Source organism: Balaenoptera ricei, chromosome 9 (assembly GCF_028023285.1).
Source record: "Balaenoptera ricei isolate mBalRic1 chromosome 9, mBalRic1.hap2, whole genome shotgun sequence".
Classification (NCBI taxonomy): domain Eukaryota; kingdom Metazoa; phylum Chordata; class Mammalia; order Artiodactyla; family Balaenopteridae; genus Balaenoptera; species Balaenoptera ricei.
Window position 1 is genome coordinate 34,420,051 of NC_082647.1, and position 21,937 is coordinate 34,441,987.

Genomic DNA, 21,937 nt, shown 5'->3' on the forward strand with positions numbered 1-21,937 from the left:
AGGAGGATAAAGAAAGACTTTAAATAACCTTACTTCATTTCAGGTTTGATTTTACCACCAACTGAGTTTGTGCCAAACATAAAAAACAAAAAGAAAACTCCTACTTTCAGAGCTTTTTGGATTTTGGAATTGCAGTTAAGAGATGGAGGACTAATAGAATTGTAATGCAATTGGACTAGGAAAATAGGGCTGTATTTACATCAAAAGGTTGAATGCATAATTTTAGAAATAGGGCAAACTAACTATTTAATTAATGAGGATTTACCTGACAATGTAACACACACAAACTTCAAATAAGCATTTTGCAAAATGTGAGAAAAAAATCAATGGAACCAAGGGGAAAAATAAAGTTTAGAATCGGAATAGATTTCCCTATGTGTAGTTAGAACATGGGAGTTAACCATCTTTGGCACTAGGTCCTCTCATCTTCTATTCTGTGCATCCTCCAACGATCATCTCAGTTATCACCTCAGTGTAGATGTTATGTAAATTTTATCCACAGTCCATACCTTACCTCTGAATTCCATACCCATAAATGCAGCTGCCTACTTCACATACCTTCTTGGACACTTTCAAAACATCACAAACTCAACGTGTTCAAAACTGAACTTAAAATTCTCTGTCCCCCTCAAAAAACCTAGTCTTCTCTGTGAAAGCCATCACTATCTATTTAGTCACTTAAGCCAGAAACCTCAGGTGTCATTTCTTAATCCATTTCTAAACATCTCTTGAATCCATCTACTCTTTCCATGTGACTATGCAACCCTTGTCACGTGACCCTAGTTCAAGCAGCCCTTTTTTCTTTCCTAGACTCTCTCATTTTACCTCTCTAAAATTCATCCCACTGAATTGCTACTGCCCCCTTTCTTATGATAAAGAAAATAAGACATCTTTCTATACAGAAAAGATTGCATGAATTGGCCCTACTGGCCTCCCCAGCCTCATACCACACTCTGCTCTAGTCCTATCATCTCCTTTCGGTGCATTTTTTTTCATCTTGTTTCTTCCCACCAGGGTCTTCACATATGCTGCTTTATCTCCCTAAATGTTTTTTCTACTCTTCCTCTCTTTATTTCCTACTCATCCTCCAGATCCAGCCCTATCATCACTTCTTTAGGAAAGTTGTCCCTAACTTCTGTCTAGATAATCTTATTCTACAGGCTCATAGTCATGTGTATCTCTCCTGCCTATCACTTGTTTCACTTGAAAATTTACAGTCATTTGTGTGATTATTAGATTAAAATCTGTCTCTTCCACCTGTCCATAAACTGCATGGGGAGAGGGACCATGTTTCACTTTATTCATCATTGTTACCCACACAACTGGCTACTATATATAGGCACACACATATCTATTAAGTGAATGAATCAGTGAAATTAATAGCAGAAACTGTCATTTGAATGACTCGTTCCCATTTTATCTAGGTCTTTCTGCTTGATTTTGTGACACCTTTTACTTTCACAGGGTTTATCACATTGTGTTATAATTATATTTTAATTATCTATTTCTCCTAGTAGACTGTGAACTCTTTGAAGACTGGGTTATGTCTATTTTGTTCATAATTATATCCCCAGAGCTTATCACAGTCACATAAAACCTGATGTGTAGTGGCACTCAAAAATATTTATAGAATTAATGAATACTAAGCCTGAGAATGCAATGCCAAATATATTTTAAAGTATTATGGCTTAAGTTATCTGCATTTTTCATATTAACTTATTTTGGTTATTGATGATATTTCCAGTTGACTTTAGTGTGTACATGGCTGCTGTGTAATTTTGAAGTCAATGGGAAGTCGTTAGTGTCTGCTGTGATTCTTAGTTGATATTTATGGCTCTAAATTTCTATATACACATACTCTTATAAAACAGATCAGACTAAATAAACCACAGTTATTTCTGGCATTAGTTCTAATTCTTTTAAAGATATAAAATGGTAATTTTCCTGAGATACTAACATAAACAAAGCAAATCAATGCAAGTATAAATGGAGATAGATGGAGTTGTAAGGGAAGCTTAGTCTTTACAGTAATAATATGAGTGCTCATGGAGTGCAAGCATTTTTACTGCTAGAACACTATTGAATTAGGAAAACTATGCTTAATAATATTCATGCCTCTTTAAAGTCTCTTAAGTGTGGATCTCTTCTAAAAACACACCATTGGAATTATCCAAATTCAAGTGATAGGGACTGAAGGAATATGTTACAATCACATTTTATATTATTATCCATTAAATAGCTTTGGATCATATAATGATCAGCTGAAATATGCTGACAGTTATTCAGAAACCTAAGTAAAACTTTTGATGAACCCGGCCCTACTTTGTTCAGTAGTTATTTCTCAATCAGACAAGCTCGACTGTATAATTTTAGGTTTAGTCAGGATGAGATTTATGGGTATATCATATCCAAAGACTGCTGTGAAGAAAGTAAGATTTGAAGAAACGAGTTATTAATCTTTGCTACAGAATATTAACAAACGTCATGTGGCTTTTATGAGTAGGTATCTAGGAGGTTGTAGATTCATAAGCCCCCCAAAATAGATTTCTTCTTATATACCTCAGCTACTAGGAACATAATTAATAGTTACCTATTACTCATTTGTGAAGTCCAAGCTTTTACTTCATTTATTAATTTCAACCTTAGTACAAAATTAACAAAATTAAATGAGGGTTGTCATGTTGTAGTGAATGGGATTGTCTGTCTTGCTTTTTGATGGGGTTGTGTGTATACACCTGCCTGTATGTGTGTGTGTGTGTGTGTGTGTGTGTGTGTGTTTAGTGGTAGTGCATGTATTTTTATTTACTATCACTAGATAGTAAATATGTATAGAATAAATATTTTTCTTGCTGAAAATATTTCTGTTTCTGTTTTTGCAGATAGTCTAAACACACTCATTAGGTAGGTGCCCATATTTGCCTGATTGATTTGTTTGGCTAGTCAAATTAATGGTGATAAAATGTCTTGTTATTCAGATGATTGCTTGTGTGATGTTTGCCACCACTTTTTAGTTTTGAATTTCAAAAGGCCAGTACCCAGGAGGTGTTTCGTCTCCTCCCAGGTTCTGTGCCCTCAGTTTAGATAAGTGATCTCCAGGTGGATGGTGACACATGGATCATAGACCTGCTTTCTGGAGAGGAATGACTTTCCCTTGGGACTGGCTTTAACAAAGAACAAACTCTCATTAAATGTTTGCTGAGTGAATGTTAAAAGAATTAGCTGAGGGCTTTTACAATTATCTTATGGTTTCTCTATAAAAAGGTAACTTTTTAAAGAGGCTATCATATATATGCATATATATGAATTATGTTTTAAAGTATTTATATGATTTGTAGCAATATTTAAGAAGATATGATACAAGTAGACAATATTATAGACAGAGAATCACAGGGTTGGTGAAATCCTTCAAAGTTGTTTTTTTTTGTTTTTGTTTTTTTGTACAACAACCCACCCAAGTGTTTCTAAAATTTCCTCATTCAAAATACTCTCCTTGTTGTTTATCTACTGGATAGGACAGAAACCCATATGAGAACTAAATCAAAAGACTACAGTGTGGAACAATGAAACGTAAATTGGGAGAATTAATTCATGTATTTAGGAGCATAATTTGAAAACCACTGTGTGAAAATAAGAATGCCTCCTTCTAGCCAGCACTGCTTGCCTGGCCTGCATTACTCCATAGCTCTTCTACCTAGCAGGAGATTTTAAATACAAATGCATATAGGGCCACATAACATTTTGTTAGCCTTAATTTCTAATTAAATATTTGCTGATTTACAGAGTTGAAACCTCCCAAGACTGATCTAAACTCTGGAATTAAAAAACAAAACAAACAAAAAAAACCTTCAGGTATCAGATACCCTAAATCATCTTCTGTTGTGTCAGAGAATGAGATATGACTTTTTTCTACGGCATTGGGCTGCTGGCTCATGGATTTCCATCAATGCTCTCAATAGTCAGGATTCCTGCATCTATTCTAGTCTAAAAATAGGAGTAGGGAAAAAAACCCTACAGTTACATAATTTTTTTTTAACATCTTTATTGGAGTATAATTGCTTTACAATGGTGTGTTTGTTTCTGGTGTATAACAAAGTGAATCAGCTATACATATATCCCTGTATCTCCTCTCTGTTGCGTCTCCCTCCCACCCTCCCTATCCCACCCCTCTAGGTGGACACAGAGCACGGAGCTGATCTCCCTGTGCTGTGCAGCTGCTTCCCACTAGCTATCTATTTTACATTTGGTAGTGTATATATGTCCATGCCACTCTCTCACTTCGTCCTAGCTTACCCTTCCCCCTCCCTGTGTCCTCAAGTCCATTCTCTATGTCTGCTTCTTTACTCCTGTCCTGACCCCAGGTTCTTCAGAACTTTTTTTTTTTTTTAGATTCCATATATATGTGTTAGCATACGGTATTTGTTTTACTCTTTCTGACTTACTTCACTCTATATGAGTCCCTAGGTCCATCCACCTCACTACAAATAACTCAATTTTGTTCCTTTTTATGGCTGAGTAATATTCCATTGTATATATGTGCCACATCTTCTTTATCCATTCACCTGTTGATGGACACTTAGGTTGCTTCCATGTCCTGGCTATTGTAAATAGAGCTTCAGTGAACATTGTGGTACATGACTCTTTTTGAATTAGATACATACATTCTGTATTTGTGATTGTGATTCCCCAGTGATTATATTTTCTACAACCAGAATGCTTTTTTCTTCCTGACCAATTTCTTCCCATTAGCTTGTTGTACTTGCAGGAATTTACGTATTTCTAATTAAAAAAAAAAATACTTCAATTGACCCATTAAGCACATTGCTCTGGTTCTCTTATTAATGAATCTAAGCATTTTTTTTAAAAATTTATTTATTTTTGGCTGTGTTGCGTCTTCATTTCTGTGCGAAGGTTTTCTCTAGTTGTGGCAAGCGGGGGCCACTCTTCATTGCGGTGCGCGGGCCTCTCACTATCGTGGCCTCTCTTGTTGTGGAGCACAGGCTCCAGATGCGCAGGCTCAGTAATTGTGGCTCACAGGCCTAGTTGCTCCGTGGCATGTGGGATCTTCCCAGACCAGGGCTCGGACCCGTGTCCCCTGCATTGGCAGGCAGATTCTCAACTGCTGCACCACCAGGGAAGCCCCTAAGCATTTTTTATAGCTCATCAATAGATGCATTTCTAATTTTTTAAAATACCCACATCCCTTTATTAGAGTATGAGAACTTAACTACATTTGATACATATTTTAAAAAAATAATTGGATGTTTTAAGCTAAGTTTCATTTTTGTAACTCCAAATAATGGAACTTTTTGAATAAAAACAACATAATTTCTATCGAAAGCCTAGTTTGAGATAATTGATATTGGGTTAATGGTCTAACCAGGTGATCCTCTAGGTTAGTGTATTTAAATATGGAGTCTGAAGTATAAATTGGTTTGGAAAACATTGCTCTGCCTGCTCTAAGTCCTGTCTAAGGTATCTAAGGGTCAAGTCAGATCACTATAAAGTTATATGTTTAGGCTTTCACTTGAGCTGATTCATATTATGCTTTGGGCCTTTGATCAAGAATAAATGTAGTGGATGTTATGGTGCATGGCCAACGTTATCCCCTTTATGACTGAACCACTCTTGCCTCCACCTGATCCTGTTTCCCTCACCCTACTGCAGCGCCGATTCTGAGAGCACCCCCTAATAAACATCCTACAGGCAAGTTTCAGATTATGTTTCCCGGCTAACTCAATTTACGACAATAAATATTTATTTTTAAATATGGGCGTATAAAGAATTTCACTACCTATTTTGCAAGTTGGAATTTTGTTCAAGATATCATTCAAGTCTTCCATGAAAAAATCTAGTTTATAAATTCTCAGATATTATTCTGAAAAATATTTGTCTTTCCTCAGAGCTAGCATGATTTAATTACTTATTAAGAAATATATATTAGGTTGAACTATACAGAAGGGACAATTCGTAGATCAAAAATTGTCAAATATCTGCAATTTCACAAGGCTCCACCTAATATGTTTTAAAAATTTTCCTTTTTCCTTGGCTGTCAGGATGCTCATGGGTAAATTTTGTACTCAATTGCAATATTAATCTTCAGCCTACATTTTCTGGTGTAAATACCTCTCACCACATTTACACCTAATATTTATTTATAATGTTTTGGAAAAGAGGGAGAATATAAGTAAATAAATTCTTTTAAATGAAATAAAACAGATCTCTGCACATAGACAAAACCTTGGACTTAAGCTGACCATCATTATTTTTAGTTTGCAATAACAGCATGCCAGAGAGATAATGCTGAGACATAATTCAGAGTTAGGAGATATGTTTTACTTATTACTCTCAATAGCAAAACTTCCCTACATCTGGGTGGTCTTAATTTCTTTGATAGTCCAAAGAACCAAATCACAATCTACAGCTGCTCTAGCCTTCTAGGTGAAGACTTTGGTATTCTGATTATGGTTTACCTGCTTACTCTAGTGGGTTCCCAAAGCTCTCTGCAGTCACCATAGTTATTCACACACTGTACTTTAATGATTCATTCATAAAATCACTCATTGAACACATGTGAACACATATTTTTATGTGCCTGCTGTGTGCCCCTCTCTGGGTTATGTATAGGAAGTATGGCAGTCCAGCAGCCAGCAAGATAAATGCAGCCCTTGCCCTTGGAGATCTCTTATTTTTCTTCCCTGACTAGACTACGAGTTCTTTGAAGGCAGATACTGTGGTTATCTCCCTTTTACCTTCAGTGCACGACTCAGTGCACACACACTTGACACTCAAGAATATTTCTTAAATAAATGAATAAATGAACAATGGCAACATATTGTTTCATTTACTTCATCTCACCAACTACCAAGACCTTCAGTGAAACCAATCCAATAGATAGTTTTATAGTTGTGTCTTCAGATCCCAGGCAATTTAAAAGTATTTTAAAATTGACTGCACATGGTTTAACTGATGTTTTACATTTAGTTGTCTCATTGTTCTGATATCAGTCCATACTTGGAAAAGACAGAGGTTTACTGGGGAGTAATTTAATTACATTCCATTTAATCTTCCCTGGCTCCACTGATCTTTCAGACTCTCATGCTTAGTTTATAGATGTTGTATACATAGGATCCAAGAGAGTCTTCACTTTTGCCTGCTAAACCCTTGTAATTCCCTATAAATAACCAATAATTTAGGCAGAATTAGAATTTCATATTTTTTATTGTGTCTCTGTATAGAGTGATCTAATGAGATGGTAGTTTTGCTTTGAGAAAGGAAAAGTATTCATGTGAATTCCTTTTCATGACTAATATTTGTGACTGTCTCCCAACTTCTTTTCTTCTTTCATTTTGATCTTTTACATTTGAGTTTTCCTTCTTTCTGTCCCCTATCCCAGGACCATCTCCTTCCAACACCTGATTTATAACCATTTTCTCTTTCAATTAGTTTTTAAAAACCACTGCTTCTTGTGGCATTTTAAATTCATTGTATACATTACTGAGCTTTTGCTTTGTATTCCAGTCATTTCAATCAGGAGCCAATATCTTGTAGTGTTTAGGAAGCCAGGCCCTGTATTCCAGTTCCATCCCTTACTAGCAGAGTGATAACAGCCACACCATTTAACCTCTCTAAGTCTCAGTGGCTTCAGTTATATGGTGCAATGCGGGTACTATTGATACCTATCTCCTAACGTTGTAACAAGGATTAAATGAAACAATGTGTGTAAAATGCTTAGCACAGTGCCTGATACCTGCTGCATATTATTATTTTTATCATCATCATCATTTTTGCTGTAGTTGATATTAATATTGCCCAAGTATATTGTAAATTCCTAGAGCCCTAGGATCACATTTATGACTTCCCTTGGACTCCTGATGTAACACAAAACGCAATAAGTACTCTAATGATGCTTTTAGCATCCATAGATGAAAAGTGAAAAATGAATTGTTAATGAATGTTGTAAATTCTGATCCAGCATACTTTTCTTAAAATAATATACAGTGTTCTTTAGCATTCAGTTACGTTGTGTGAAAGTCCTTCAGATTTGTGAATCTGAAAATGCTGTTTATAATGTATATTTTGTAAATGTATATGGATTAAGAAGGATTAATTTAAAACTGTAGGATAATCTAAATAGCTACCCCCAAAAAATTACCACAAGCATTTTAATGAAATGTTGTTTTACAACTTTAAAGCTCACAGCAATTTAATTAGTAATATGTGTAATCTTTATTACCAATCTTAATCTTTTTTATATGACTGAAAAATTATTTTATGGTAGTACAATTAAAATAATGCTAAAAATGTCAGCATAACAGAATTAAACTAAAGTAACTACTACAATATTGTACCCCAAACCAGCTAATTTAAATGCAAAATACGTTGTAAAGGCTATTTATCTGAGCTAATGTATGTTAAGGGATTTAAGGAGTAGTTTGTGTAGCTGAAATAAAAGGAAAAATAAGCACTGTACAGCAGTCTTTACTATTGTTTAACACGAGGGAAATATTAAATAGGTTTATATATAGGCCACTTGAGGAAAATGTATTAGAAGTCACATCGCAGCACAGTAAATATAAAGGGGACTGGCAGGCAATACTATTTTCAGAGGTTTTTAAAGGGAAAGCTTGAAATACTTAAAATTGTCCTTATACAAATAATGGTATATCATTAACTATGATAGCTAGACTGAAGATGCCCAGAACTTTATGTCTATGATTTGAAAAAGGGATTTCAATATACTGGATAGTTGCTTAGTTGGCACATGACACTGGTTAGATTTTTCTCTGAATACTTCTTTCTGTCAATTCATAATGATTCTACCAAAGTATTGTTATTATAAAGTGAGAATATGGAAGGGTTTAAAATTAAGATTTTTAAAAAATTAAAATAAACTCAGTATAGAAACTCTGGAAAATACAGAAAACTGAAAAAAATCACTTAGATTTTCACCACCCATAAAGTATCAGACAATATTTAGTATATATATTTCTAGTCTCTGCTCCCTCATGGAAAAATTTTTAAAATCTTTAATTAAAAATGGAGTGATTATAGCCAATGGAATATTTATATGTAATATAAAGGAATACAAGAGATATATGTTATATAAAAATCACTAATAATAGTAAATCAGCTGTGTTTTCCTTTTATTATTTTAGTCATTCTTTTTCAGACCCTCAAAAAGTTTTGCTGCTTTTATATTTATTCCAAGTTGGTTTCATTTGCATATTATTTTAAGAGCTATTCTTAAACACTTGGTTAGCATTTAAAACATTTTAGTAAGTTTAAATGACTTCTCAAAAACTATAGTCCATTAATATCTTATGTAAATTATGACAGAAGCATAGACAATAAATTAGAAAGAAACTAGATGTTATAGTGTTTATTGTCATAATCCAATTGTTGAAACTGGAACTCGTTTACCAGATGATGCTACACATTGCATTTGTTTGGTTTCTATTTGGTAGGTCCCAGCACACCTGGAAAGTTCTGCTAGAACTCAGCTACAGAAAGTTCAGAGACAGCAAGTAAAACCTTTCATGACCCTTGACCACCAGGTTGTCCACCAGACTCTTAAACGGTCACACCCTCCAACACCAAGCAGTGCACTTCTGGTACAGCATGGACACCCGTCTCCCGAGAGTGACACTGGGCTCACTGGAAATCCACTCACCAAGTTGCTAACTCTTGGGAAAGAAGATGACAATGTGGAATGGCATGTATGTCTAATGGCTGCTTATGAAAATATATAATCAGTTTCTTGGGAAAAAAAATACCTCAAGAAATTGAAGTCAAATTTTTATAGTAAACATTCCATATGCAAATTTATTTAACAAAAGGATGTCTTAATTTATTAATTTGTAATAATTAGTTATGCCCATAAGAATTGTTATGCATAAAATATAACAATTCATTTTTTAACACTCCTTTCAGTTTTGTATCAATGTGAGTCAAAGCAGGTTCTAATAGTAATTTATGTTAAGAAGATTTAGCTTTAATTGTAATGGTTTTCTGATAACTTTAGTTAAAACATTTATCAACAGTTACATTATCTAAAGTACCCATTAAGATAAAACAAGAAAAAGAATAAATAACAGTAAACATGTGCTCTAGAAATGTTTATCAGAATGAGACTAATAATCTTCTTGCACTTAATATTTTGTAGAATTATATCAGAATTTATTACTATTGATTATCTATCCATTCATTTCTATTTGCAACAAATACTTGCCTACCATTTACTAAATAAGAGGAAATTAGAGGTGCTGAGGATACAAAATGGATGAGTGTCTAGCTTCGTGGAGTTCATAATTATTGTGACTTGCTTGTAAATGAACCTTCAAAAAATACTGAAGAATGAGTAGAAGTGGGAAAAAACTAGAACTGGGAAAAAGAGTTCCTTTAATATCTCAATGTAGAAAAACTACATCAGTAACTGAGCTTTCTATTCTTTTCTTTTCCTTTTTTTCCATTTGATTTTTAGATGGAGACATGGTTCTATGATCTCCCAGATTTAATCTTCCAATCTACATTCCTGGTGATTATTACTGATTTCAGGTCACTGCTTTTTAGCTAAGTCTGTAGCCTCCAGGTACAAAAGAGTAATGCTCAGTATATCATTATTTGAATTCCAAATGATAGAGGAAGATTTTCTTTTGCAAATTTTATGTTAATCTAGAAAAGAGAAAAGAATAAGGATCTGGTAGATTGTTTAATAAAATATAATACAACCACAAAACAGGACTAGTTGAAATCCAAAACTGAACATAAATCTCTACATGTATATTTACTTAAACTTTTCAGTAGTGGATATACAAAGAATTTTCAAAAAAATATGTAAAACTAGGTTCTCTATTCACTCTATGAAGATAATAAAAAATATATGTAGGTTGAAAATCATCTGTACAGTAAATATTAGAACTCACTCAATACAATTTATCTTACAACCACCTTCTTCCCAAGTTCACTTCCTTGTGTGGAAGAGTGATTCCCAAAGGAAAAAACAAATCCCAAAGGATATGCATATGCCAGTCAATTCTAGGCAAAACCCAGAATATGATCTTATTATGTGTCTTATGAAATACGTCTTCTAAGAAATGAGAAAGGATAAGTAACATATATAAGTCTTCTCAGTTTTTCTTAGATAATATTTTTATTCCTTAGGCACACAGATTACCTTTTATTTTATAATAAGTTTGTATAAGAGAAATTTACCTGATCTTAATGGACCTTTAGGTGGTGTCAGTCAAAAGGAGTTGCATGGCTGGGAAGGGTTGAAAGCCTCATTAAGTGCAATGGTCTAGGGACAACATGCACATTGGCCGCAAACAAACACTTTCTATTTTTTTAACCATTGTTCTTTAAACTGTGTATATGTCTCCTCAACCGTTACTGTCAATCATAATTTTATTCCATCTGTTATAGTTTTAATGTGTGTTCTCTTTGAATTTGACTTATCATGTACACATTTTCACATACTGCCATCAATTCCAGTCTTGCTATCTTTAGTAGCTAAGATGTATCCAACTTGTTGCCATTTCCTAATATTCTTTTTTTAACATCTTTATTGGAGTATAATTGCTTTACAATGTTGCATTAGTTTCTGCTGTATAACAAAGTGAATCAGCTATATGTATACATATATCCCAATATCCCCTCCCTCTTGCATCTGCCTCCCACCCTCCCTATCCCACCCCTTTAGGTGGACACAAAGCACCGAGCTGTTCTCCCCATGCGATGCAGCTGCTCCCCACTAGCTATCTGTTTTACATTTGGTAGTGTATATATGTCAATGCTACTCTCTCACTTCGTCCCAGTTTACCCTTCCCCTTCCCTGTGTCCTCAAGTCCATTCTCTACGTCTGCATCTTTATTCCTGTCCTTCCCCTAGGTTCATCAGAACCTTTTTTTTTAGATTCCATATATATGTGTTAGCATACGGTATTTGTTTTTCTCTTTCTGACTGACTTCACTCTGTATGACAGACTCTAGGTCCATCCACCTCAATACAAATAACTCAATTTCATTTCTTTTTATGACTGAGTAATATTCTATTGTATATATGTGCCACATCTTCTTTATCCATTCATCTGTCGATGGACACCTAGGTTGCTTCCATATTCCGGCTATTGAGAATAATGCTGCAATGAACGTAACATTGTGGTACATGACTCTTTTTGAATTATGGTTTTCTCAGGGTATATGCCCAGTAGTGGGATTGCTGGGTCATATGGTAGTTCTATTTTTAGTTTTTTAAGGAACCTCCATACTGTTCTTCATAGTGGCTGTACCAAATTACATTCCCACCAACAGTGCAAGAGAGTTCCTTTTTCTCCACACCCTCTCCAGCAATTATTGTTTGTAGATTTTTTGATGATGGCCATTCTGACCGGTGTGAGGTGATACCTCATTGTAGCTTTGAGTTGCATTTCTCTAATGGTTTGTGATGCTGAGCATCCTTTCATATGTTTGTTGGCAATCTGTATATCTTCTTTAGAGAAATGTCTATTTAGGTCTTCTGCCCCTTTTTGGATTGGGTTTTTTGATATTGAGCTGCATGAGTTGCTTGTATGTTTTGGAGATTAATCCTTTGTCAGTTGCTTCATTTGCAAATATTTTCTCCCATTCTGAGGGTTGTCTTTTCATCTTGTTTATGGTTTCCTTTGCTGTGCAAAAGCTTTTAAGTTTTATTAGGTCCCATTTGTTTATTTTTGTTTTTATTTCCATTTCTCTAGGAGCTGGGTCAAAAAGGATCTTGCTGTGATTTATGTCATAGAGTGTTCTGCTTATGTTTTCCTCTAAGAGTTTGATGGTGTCTGGCCTTACATTTAGGTCTTTAATCCATTCTGAGTTTATTTTTGTGTATGGTGTTAGGGAGTGTTCTAATTTCATTCTTTTACATGTAGCTGTCAAATTTTCCCAGCACCACTTATTGAAGAGGCTGTCTTTTCTCCACTGTATATTCTTGCAAAGATGAGGTGACCATATATGCGTGGGTTTATCTCTGAGCTTTCTATCCTGTTCCATTGATCTATATTTCTGTTTTTGTGCCAGTACCATACTGTCTTGATTACTGTAGCTTTGTAGTATAGTCTGAAGTCAGGGAGCCTGATTCCTCCAGCTCCGTTTTTCTTTCACAAGATTGCTTTGGCTATTCGGGGTCTTTTGTGTTTCCATACAAATTGTGCAATTTTTTGTTCTAGTTCTGTGAAAAATGCCAGTGGTAGTTTGATAGGGATTGCATTGAATCTGTAGATTGCTTTGGGTAGTAGAGTCATTTTCACAATGTTGATTCTTCCAATCCAAGAACATGGTATATCTCTCCATCTCTTTGTATCATCTTTAATTTCTTGCATCAGTGTCTTATAGTTTTCTGCATACAGGTCTTTTGTCTCCGTAAGTAGGTTTATTCCTAGGTATTTTATTCTTCTTGTTGCAATGGTAAATAGGAGTATTTCCTTAATTTCTCTTTCAGATTTTTCATCATTCGTGTAGAGGCATGCAAGAAATTTCTGTGCATTCATTTTGTATCCTGCTACTTTACCAAATTCATTGATTAGCTCTAGTAGTTTGCTGGTAGCATCTTTAGGATTCTCTATGTATAGTATCATGTCACCTGCAAACAGTAACATCTTTACTTCTTCTTTTCCAATCTGGATTCCTTTTATTTCTTTTTCTTCTTTGATTGCTGTGGCTAAAACTTCTCAAACTATGGTGAATAATAGTGGTGAGAGTGGGCAACCTTGTCTTGTTCCTGATCTTAGTGGAAATGGTTTCAGTTTTTCACCGTTGAGGACAATGTTAGCTGTGCGTTTGTCAAATATGACCTTTACTATGTTGAGGTAAGTTCCCTCTATTCATTGTCATTTGTTTCTAGGTATTTTTTGATTTCCTCTTGATTTCTTCAGTGATCTCTTGGTTATTAAGTAGTGTGTTGTTTACCCTCCATTTGTTTGTATTTCTTACAGATTTTTTTCTTGTAATTGATATCTAGTCTCATAGGGTTGTGGTCAGAAAAGATACTTGATACAATTTCAATATTCTTAAATTTACCAAGGCTTGATTTTTGAGCCAAGATATGATCTATCCTGGAGAATGTTCCATGAGCACTTGAGAAAAATGTGTATTCTGTTGTTTTTGGATGGAATGTCCTATGAATATCAATTAAGTCCATCTTGTTTAATGTATCATTTAAAGCTTGTGTTTATTTATTTTCATTTTGGATGATCAGTCGATTGGTGAAAGTGGGGTGTTAAAATCCCCTACTATGATTGTGTTACTGTCGATTTCCCCTTTTAAGGCTGTTAGTATTTTCCTTATGTATTGAGGTGCTCCTCTGTTGGGTGCATAAATATTTACAATTGTTTTATCTTCTTGGATTGATCCCTTGATCATTATGTAGTGTCCTTCTTTGTCTCTTGTAACAGTCTTTGTTTTAAAGTCTATTTTGTCTGATATGAGAATTGCTACTCCAGCTTTCTTTTGATTTCCATTTGCATGGAATATCTTTTTCCATCCCCTCACTTTCAGTTTGTATGTGTCCCTAGTTCTGAAGTGGGTCTCTTGTAGACAGCATATATATGGGTCTTGTTTTTGTTTCCATTCAGCAAGCCTGTGTCTTTTGGTTGGAACATTTAATCCATTCACATTTATGGTAGTTATGGATATGTATGTTCCTATTACCATTTTCTTAATTGTTTTGGGTTTCTTTTTGTAGGTCCTTTTCTTCTCTTGTGTTTCCCACTTAGAGAAGTTCCTTTAGCATTTGTTGTAGAGCTGGTTTGGTGGTGCTGAATTCTCTTAGCTTTTGCTTGTCTGAAGCAAAAAAAAATGGCAAGACAGAACCCTAGGACAAATGGTAAAAGCAAAGCTATAAAGACAAAATCACACACAGAAGCATACACATACACACTCACAAAAAGAGGAAAAGGGAAATATATATATATGTATATCATTGCTCCCAAAGTCCCCCTCCTCAATTTGGGATGATTCGTTGTCTACTCAGGTATTCCACAGATGCAGGGTACATCAAGTTGATTGTGGAGATTTAATCCGCTGCTCTTGAGGCTGCTGGGAGAAATTTCCCTTTCTCTTCTTTGTTCGCACAGCTCCCAGGGTTCAGCTTTGGATTTGGACACACCTCTGAGTGTAGGTCAACTGAGGGCGTCTGTTCTTTGCTCAGACAGGATGGGGTTAAAGGAGCAGCTGATTCGGGGGCTCTGGCTCACTCAGGCCGGGGGAAGGGAGGGGTATGGATGCGGGGCGAGCCTGCAGTGGCAGAGGCCGATGTGACGTTGCACCAGCCTGAGGCCACTGCGTGTTCTCCCGGGGAAGTTGTCCCTGGATCACGGGACCCTGGCAGTGGCGGGCTGCACAGGCTCCCAGGAGGGGAGGTGTGGAGAGTGACCTGTGCTTGCACACAGGCTTCTTGGTGGCTGCAGCAGCAGCCTTAGCGTCTCGTGCCCGTCTCTGGGGTCCGCACTGATAGCCGCGGCTCGCGCCCGTCTCTGGAGCTCCTTTAAGCGGTGCTCCTAATCCCCTCTCCTCGCGCACCAGGAAACAAAGAGGCAAGAAAACGACTCTTGTCTCTTCGGCAGCTCCAGACTTCTTCCCGGACTCCCTCCCGGCTAGCCGTGGCGCACTAGCCCCCTTCAGGCTGTGTTCACGCAGCCAACTCCTGTCCTCTCCCTTGGATCCAACCTCCGCAGCTGGAGCCTCAGCTCCCAGCCCCCGCCCGCCCCGGCGGGTGAGCAGACAAGCCTCTCGGGCTGGTGAGTGCTGGTCAGCACCGATCCTCTGTGCAGGAATCTCTCCGCTTTGCCCTCCGCACCCCTGTTGCTGCGCTCTCCTCTGCGGCTCCGAAGCTTCCCCCCTCCGCCACCCGCAGTCTCCGCCCGCGAAGGGGCTACCTAGCGTGTGGAAACCTTTCCTCCTTCACAGCTCCCTCCCAGAGGTGCAAGTCCAGTCCCTATTCTTTTGTCTCTGTTTTTTCTTTTTTCTTTTGCCCTACCCAGGTACGTGGGAGAGTTTCTTGCCTTTAGGGAGGTCTGAGGTCTTCTGCCAGCGTTCAGTAGGTGTTCTGTAGGAGTTGTTCCTCATGTAGATGTATTTCTGATGTATTTGTGGGGAGGAAGGTGATCTCCACATCTTACTCTTCCACCATCTTGAAGCTCCTCTGATCTCTTTTTCTACGAGGTTTTTTGTTTTCGTTTTTATTTTAGATTCCACATATAAGTGAGATCATGCAGTATTTGTCTTTCTCTGTCTGACTTCTTTCACTTAGCATAATGCCTTCAAGTCCTGTTCATATTGTTGCAAATGGTAGGATTTCCTTGTTTTTTATGGTTAAATAATATTCCTATTTATATATTTCACAATTTCTTTAGCCATTCATTGATGGATGGACACAGGTTGCTTCCATGTCTTGGCTCTTGTAAATACTGCTGCTATGAACATGGGGGTGCAGATATCTTTTTGAGTTAGTGTTTTTATTAGCTTTGGATGTATTCCCAGGAGTGGAATTTCTGGATCATATGGTAGTTCTAGTTTTAATTTTTTGAGGATCCTCAATACTGTTTTCTTTAGTAGCTGTATCAATTTACAATCTCAACAATATTTTAAAAGTATGCCCTTTTCTCCACATCATGCCAGCATTTATTATCTCTTATGTTTTTGATGATAGCTATTCTAACAGGTATGAGATGATACTTCATTGTGGTTTTAATTTGCCTTCTCCTAATAACTAATGATGTTGAGCATCTTTTCATGTACCTGTTGGCCTTTCATGTATTTTCTTTGGAGAAATATGTATTTAGGCCCTTCAACCATTTTTTTAAATTGCGTTTTTGTAGTTGTTGTTGTTGTATGAGTACTTTATATGTCTTGGATGTTAACCCCTTATCAGATATATGGTTTATAAACATTTTTTCCCATTCCACAGATTGTCTTTTCACTTTGTTGGTGGTTTCTTTTCTGTGCAGAAGCTTTTTAGTTTGATGTAGTCTCGTTTATTTTTTATTTTGTTTTTTGTACTTCAGGTGTCATATCCAAAATATCATTACTAAGACCCATGTTGAGGAGCTTTGTTCCTTTGTTTTTTCCTAAGAGTTTCATGGTTTCAGGTCTTACATTTAGTTTTTTTAGCCCATTTTGTGTTACTTTTTGTGAGTAGTGTAAGATATCAGCACAGTTTCATTCTTTTACATGTGAATATCTAATTATTCCAGCACGATTTATTGAAGAGAATGTCTTTTCTCATTGAGTATTCTTTCCTCTCTTGTCAAGTGTTAGTTGACCATATATGCTTGGGTTTATTTCTGGGCTCTCGACTCTATCCTATTGGTCTATTTGTCTGTTTTTATGCCAGTACCTTACTGTTTTGATGACTATAGCTGTATAGTGTAACTTTAAACCAGGAAGGGTGGTATCTCCTTTTTTGTTCTTCTTTCTGATGATTTCTTTGGCTATTTGGGGTCTTTTATGCTTCCATATAAATTTTAGGAGTGTTTCTTTTTTTTAAACTTCTGTGAAAAATGCCATTGGAACTTGATAGGGATTGTATTGAATCTATAGATGGTAGCATTGACATTTTAACATTATAAATTTTTCCAATCTGTGAACACAGGATGCCTTTCCATTTGTTTGTGTCTTCTTCAATTTCTTTTATCAACTTCTTGTAGTTTTCAGCGTAGAAATCTTTCATCTTCTTAGATAAATTTATTCCTCTTTTTAAATTGCTTTTGATGCTATTGTAAATGGGATTGATTTCTTTATTTCTTTTTCAGAAATTTTGCTGTTAGTGTATAGAAATGCTACTGATTTTTGTATGTTAATTTCATATCTGAAACTTTACTGAATTCATTGATTAACAGTATTTTGGCTGAGTCTTTAAGAATATCTGTATGCATATAAAGTCATGTCATCTGGAAATAGAGACCATTTTACTTCTTCCTTTTCAATTTTGATATTTTTTTATTTCTTTTTCTTGCCTGATGCTCTATCTAGGACTTCCAGTATTATGCTGGATAGAAGTGGTGAGAGTAGGCACCTTTGTCTTGTTTCTGATCTTCGAAGAAAAACTTTTGTCTTTTCACCACTGAGTATGATGTTAGCTGTGGGCTTGTCACATATGGCCTTTATTATGTTGAGCTATGATCCTTCTATGCCTAATTTGTTAAGAATTTCTTTCATAAATGGATGTAAAATTTTGTCAAAAGCTTTTCCTGCATCTATTGAGATGAACATGTGATTCTTTTCTTTCATTCTATTAATGTACTACATCAATTGATTTGCATATGTTGAACCATTCTTGCATCCCAGGGATAAATCACACTTGATCACTGGTGAATTATACTTTTAATGTGCTGCTGAATTTAGTTTGTTAGTATCTTATTGAAAATTTATGCATCTATATTCATCAGGGATATTGGCCTGTAGTTTTCTTTTTTGGTAGTGTCATTTTCTGATTTTGGTATCAAGATAATGCTGGCCTTGTACAGTAAGTTTGGGAGTGTTCCCTTCTCTTTGATTTTTTGGGGAAGAGTTTGAGAAGTATTGGTGTTAATTCTTCTTGAAATGTTTGGTAAAATTCACCAGTGAAGCCATCTGGTCCTGGGCTTTTCTCATTGGGAGATTTTTGATTACTGATTCAATCTCCTTACTAGTAATTGGTCTATTCACATTTTCTACTTCTTCCTGATTCAGTCTTGATAAGTTGCATGTTTCTAAGAATTTTTCCATTTCTTCTAGGTTTTCCAGTTTGTTGGCATATTGTTTTTCATAGTTATCCCTTATGATCCTTTGAATTTCTGTGGTTGTAATGTCTCCTTTTTCACTTATAATTTTGTTGATTTGTGTCCTTCCCCTTTTTCCTGAGTTAGTCTAGCTAAAGTTTCATCAATTTTGTTTACCTTTTCAAATAATCAACTCTTAGTTTACTTAATCTTTTCTATTGTTTTTCTGTTCTCTATTTCATTTATTTCTGCTCTAATTTTTATTATTTCCTTTCTTCTACTAACTTTGGACTCAGTTTGTTCTTTTTCTGCTTCCTTAAGGTGTAGGGTTAAGTTATCTATTTGGGATCCTTCTTGCTTCTGTGAATGTAGGTATTTATTGCTATGAACTCCCCTCTTAGAACTGCTTTTGCTGTATCCCATAAGTTCTGGTATGTCATGTCTCTATTTTTGTTTGTCTTAATAAACTTTTTTATTTCCCTTTTAATTTCCTCTTTGATCCATTGAATGTTCAGGAGAGTGTTGTTTAATTTCAATGTGTTTGTGAATTTTCTAGTTTCCTCTTGTTGTTGATTTCTAGTTTCATGCCATTGTGATTAAAGAAGACACTTAGTATGATTCCATTCTTCTTGAATTTGTTAAGACTTGTTTTGTGGTCTAACATACGGTCTATCCTAGAAAATGTCACATGTGTACTTGAGAATAATGTGTATTCTGCTGTCACTGGATAGAATGTTCTTTATGTATCTGTTAGGTCCAGGAAGTCTATAGTGTTGATCAGATCCACTGTTTCCTTATTGATTCTCTGTGTGGATGATCTATCCATTGTTGAGAGTGGGGTAAAAAAGTCTTCAACTATTATTGTTTATAGTCACTATACCATTTATTTTTCTCTTTAGCTCTGTTAGTTTTTGCCTTATATACTTAGGTGCTGTGATGTTGGACTCATAAATAGTTACATCTTTTTGATGTATTGACCCCTGTATCATTGTATAATGACCTTCTTTGTCTCTTTTTACCATTTTTAGTTTAGTCTGTTTTGTCTGATGAAAGCAATATAAGCTGTCTACCCCTGCTTTCTTTTGGTTACCACTACTTGAAATGTCTTTTTCCATCCCTTCACTCTCAGTCTATTTGTGTCTTTAAGGTGAAAGTGAGTCTCCTGTAGACAGCACATTTTGGATCTTCTTTTTTTAATCCATTCATCCATATTATGTCTTTGAATTGGAGAATTTAATCCATTAATATTTAAAGTAATTACTGATAGATAAGGGCTCACTACAATAAAATATTGTTAGTTGTTTTCTGGTTATTTTGTAGCTCCATCATTCCCTGTTTCTTATCCTGCTATCATTTTTTGTGTTCTGCCTTTTGGTATCAATATGCTTTGACTTCTTTATTGAGTTCTTTTGCATAATTACAATACTATAAGATTTTCCTGTGGTTATCATGAGGCTTACATAAAATAACTTAAACTTATAACACCCTATTTTAAATTGATAGCAACTTAAATTCAATAGAATTTGTATTCTTTACACTTTTACTTCTTCTCCCCATCACACTTTAGGTTATTGCTGTTAAAATTTATACTTTTTTAAATATTGGGTTATTAATAATAGATTATTCTATTTATTCTATTTCTTAATTTTGTTTAGTTATCTGTCTGTGTTTTCATGTAGGTCACTAAACTTCCTTAAAAGAATTATTCTGAATTCTTTATCTGACAGTTCATAGATCTCCATTTCTTTAGGGTCAGTTATTGGAGTTTAATTAGTTTCCTTTGGTGGTGTCATATTTACCTGATTTTTTATGATCCTTAATTCCTTATGTTGGTATCTGTGCATTTGAGTAATAAGGCTCCTCTTGCAGACTTTACAGGTTTGCTTTGCCAGAGACAGTTCTTCACCAGTCTGCTCAGTTTGGGTTTCTGGGTGTGTCTGCCACTAATGCCTTTGGGCAGGTGGGGCCTGATATTATGATATATTTGGGTGAGGCAACTGTTAGAACTCTGAAGACAGGGATTGGGGGTTGTGCCACTAGCTGAGAGCAGTTGGATAGGACTGCTGGCTTTGTTTCTTACTCAAGTGAGGCTGTAGAATGGGCTCCACAGTTGCCTGAATTCTCTGATCAGGCTTACTAGATGGTTGGGACTGGATGTAGCAGGTGGGGCTATGAATTAGCTTCCCTGTCCTAGCAGGGAAGTAGGTCAGGGCCCAGGACCTGTGCAGTTCATTGTTTGGAGGCCTGAATAAGGCCTGAGTATGCACTGAATTCCCTGGTCAGGTGAGGCCACTGATTTTGCTCTGCAGATAGAGGAAGCCATGGCTGTACTCTCTGTTCAAGTGCCACTGTATGTGGGACTGTTGACTTCCCATGTGTTCTGGTTAGGTTTCCTGGTTGGATGGGCTGAAGGCTGTATTCAATGATGAGCAAGACTATAAATTAGATTCCCTGCCCAGGCACAGTTGCAGAAGCTGCTCTAAAACAAGTAAAGCTCTTTGTTGTCTTAACTCAAGCTGACCCACACCCAAGTTCCTTGGCTGAACAGGGCTGCTGGCTTTGCTCTCCAGACTATCAGTTCTGTCTACCCTTTGCTCAGCTTGAGTGCTGCTGTGCTGCAAAGCTTTCAGGTATTTTTGCTAGCCCTTCTGATCAGCTGGGGCCAGAGGAATAGCCCTCCAGACTATTCTCAATTTTCCAAGGAGGTTCTCAGTTTGAGAGAGGCCAAGAGCTACCGTTGGCTATGAATTAATCTTCCTGCCTGTGCATAGCTTGGGAAGGCCCCATGACTGGTACTGGCTTTGCTCTGTGGGTGATCTGCTCTGCCTCTCCACCTGCCTCTTGACTCAAGCACCACTGTGCCACACAACTTCCAGGAGTTGTCACTAACTCTTTTGGTCAGATGGGGCTGGAAGGTACTTTTCACTGTGGGTGAGGCTATGACTCAGCACCTTGCCTGGGTGTGGACAAATGGGCTCTAGGGCTGATAAAACTCCTTTGAGGATCTGAATCAGTCAGATCTGTGCCCCCTCCCCCCAAGTTACCTGGTCAAAGTGTACCCCTGATTTGGTTCTGCAGACCAACGATGTCGCTGGTTGGGTTTACTACTCAGGCACCGCAAATATGAACTGTCTGCCAAGATCTGTGTGTTGATTGTTGCAAGCCCCTCCCTGCTTCTCTGTCACAGATTCCCAGTGGCTGGGCCGCATA

The 21,937-nt window shown here is 36.4% G+C and overlaps 1 protein-coding gene across 5 annotated transcripts in view; it reads left to right on the forward strand.

Moving 5' to 3' along the window:
* The window catches only part of TFEC (transcription factor EC), a 650,324-nt gene that overhangs the window by 591,429 nt on the left and 36,958 nt on the right, over nucleotides 1-21,937 (forward strand). For all 5 annotated transcript variants that reach the window (XM_059933558.1, XM_059933562.1, XM_059933557.1 and 2 more), the window contains one exon: nucleotides 9,465-9,716. In XM_059933558.1, the coding sequence (XP_059789541.1) occupies nucleotides 9,537-9,716 (180 nt within the window). In that variant the 5' untranslated portion in view covers nucleotides 9,465-9,536. The remainder of the gene's footprint in view (nucleotides 1-9,464; nucleotides 9,717-21,937) is intronic.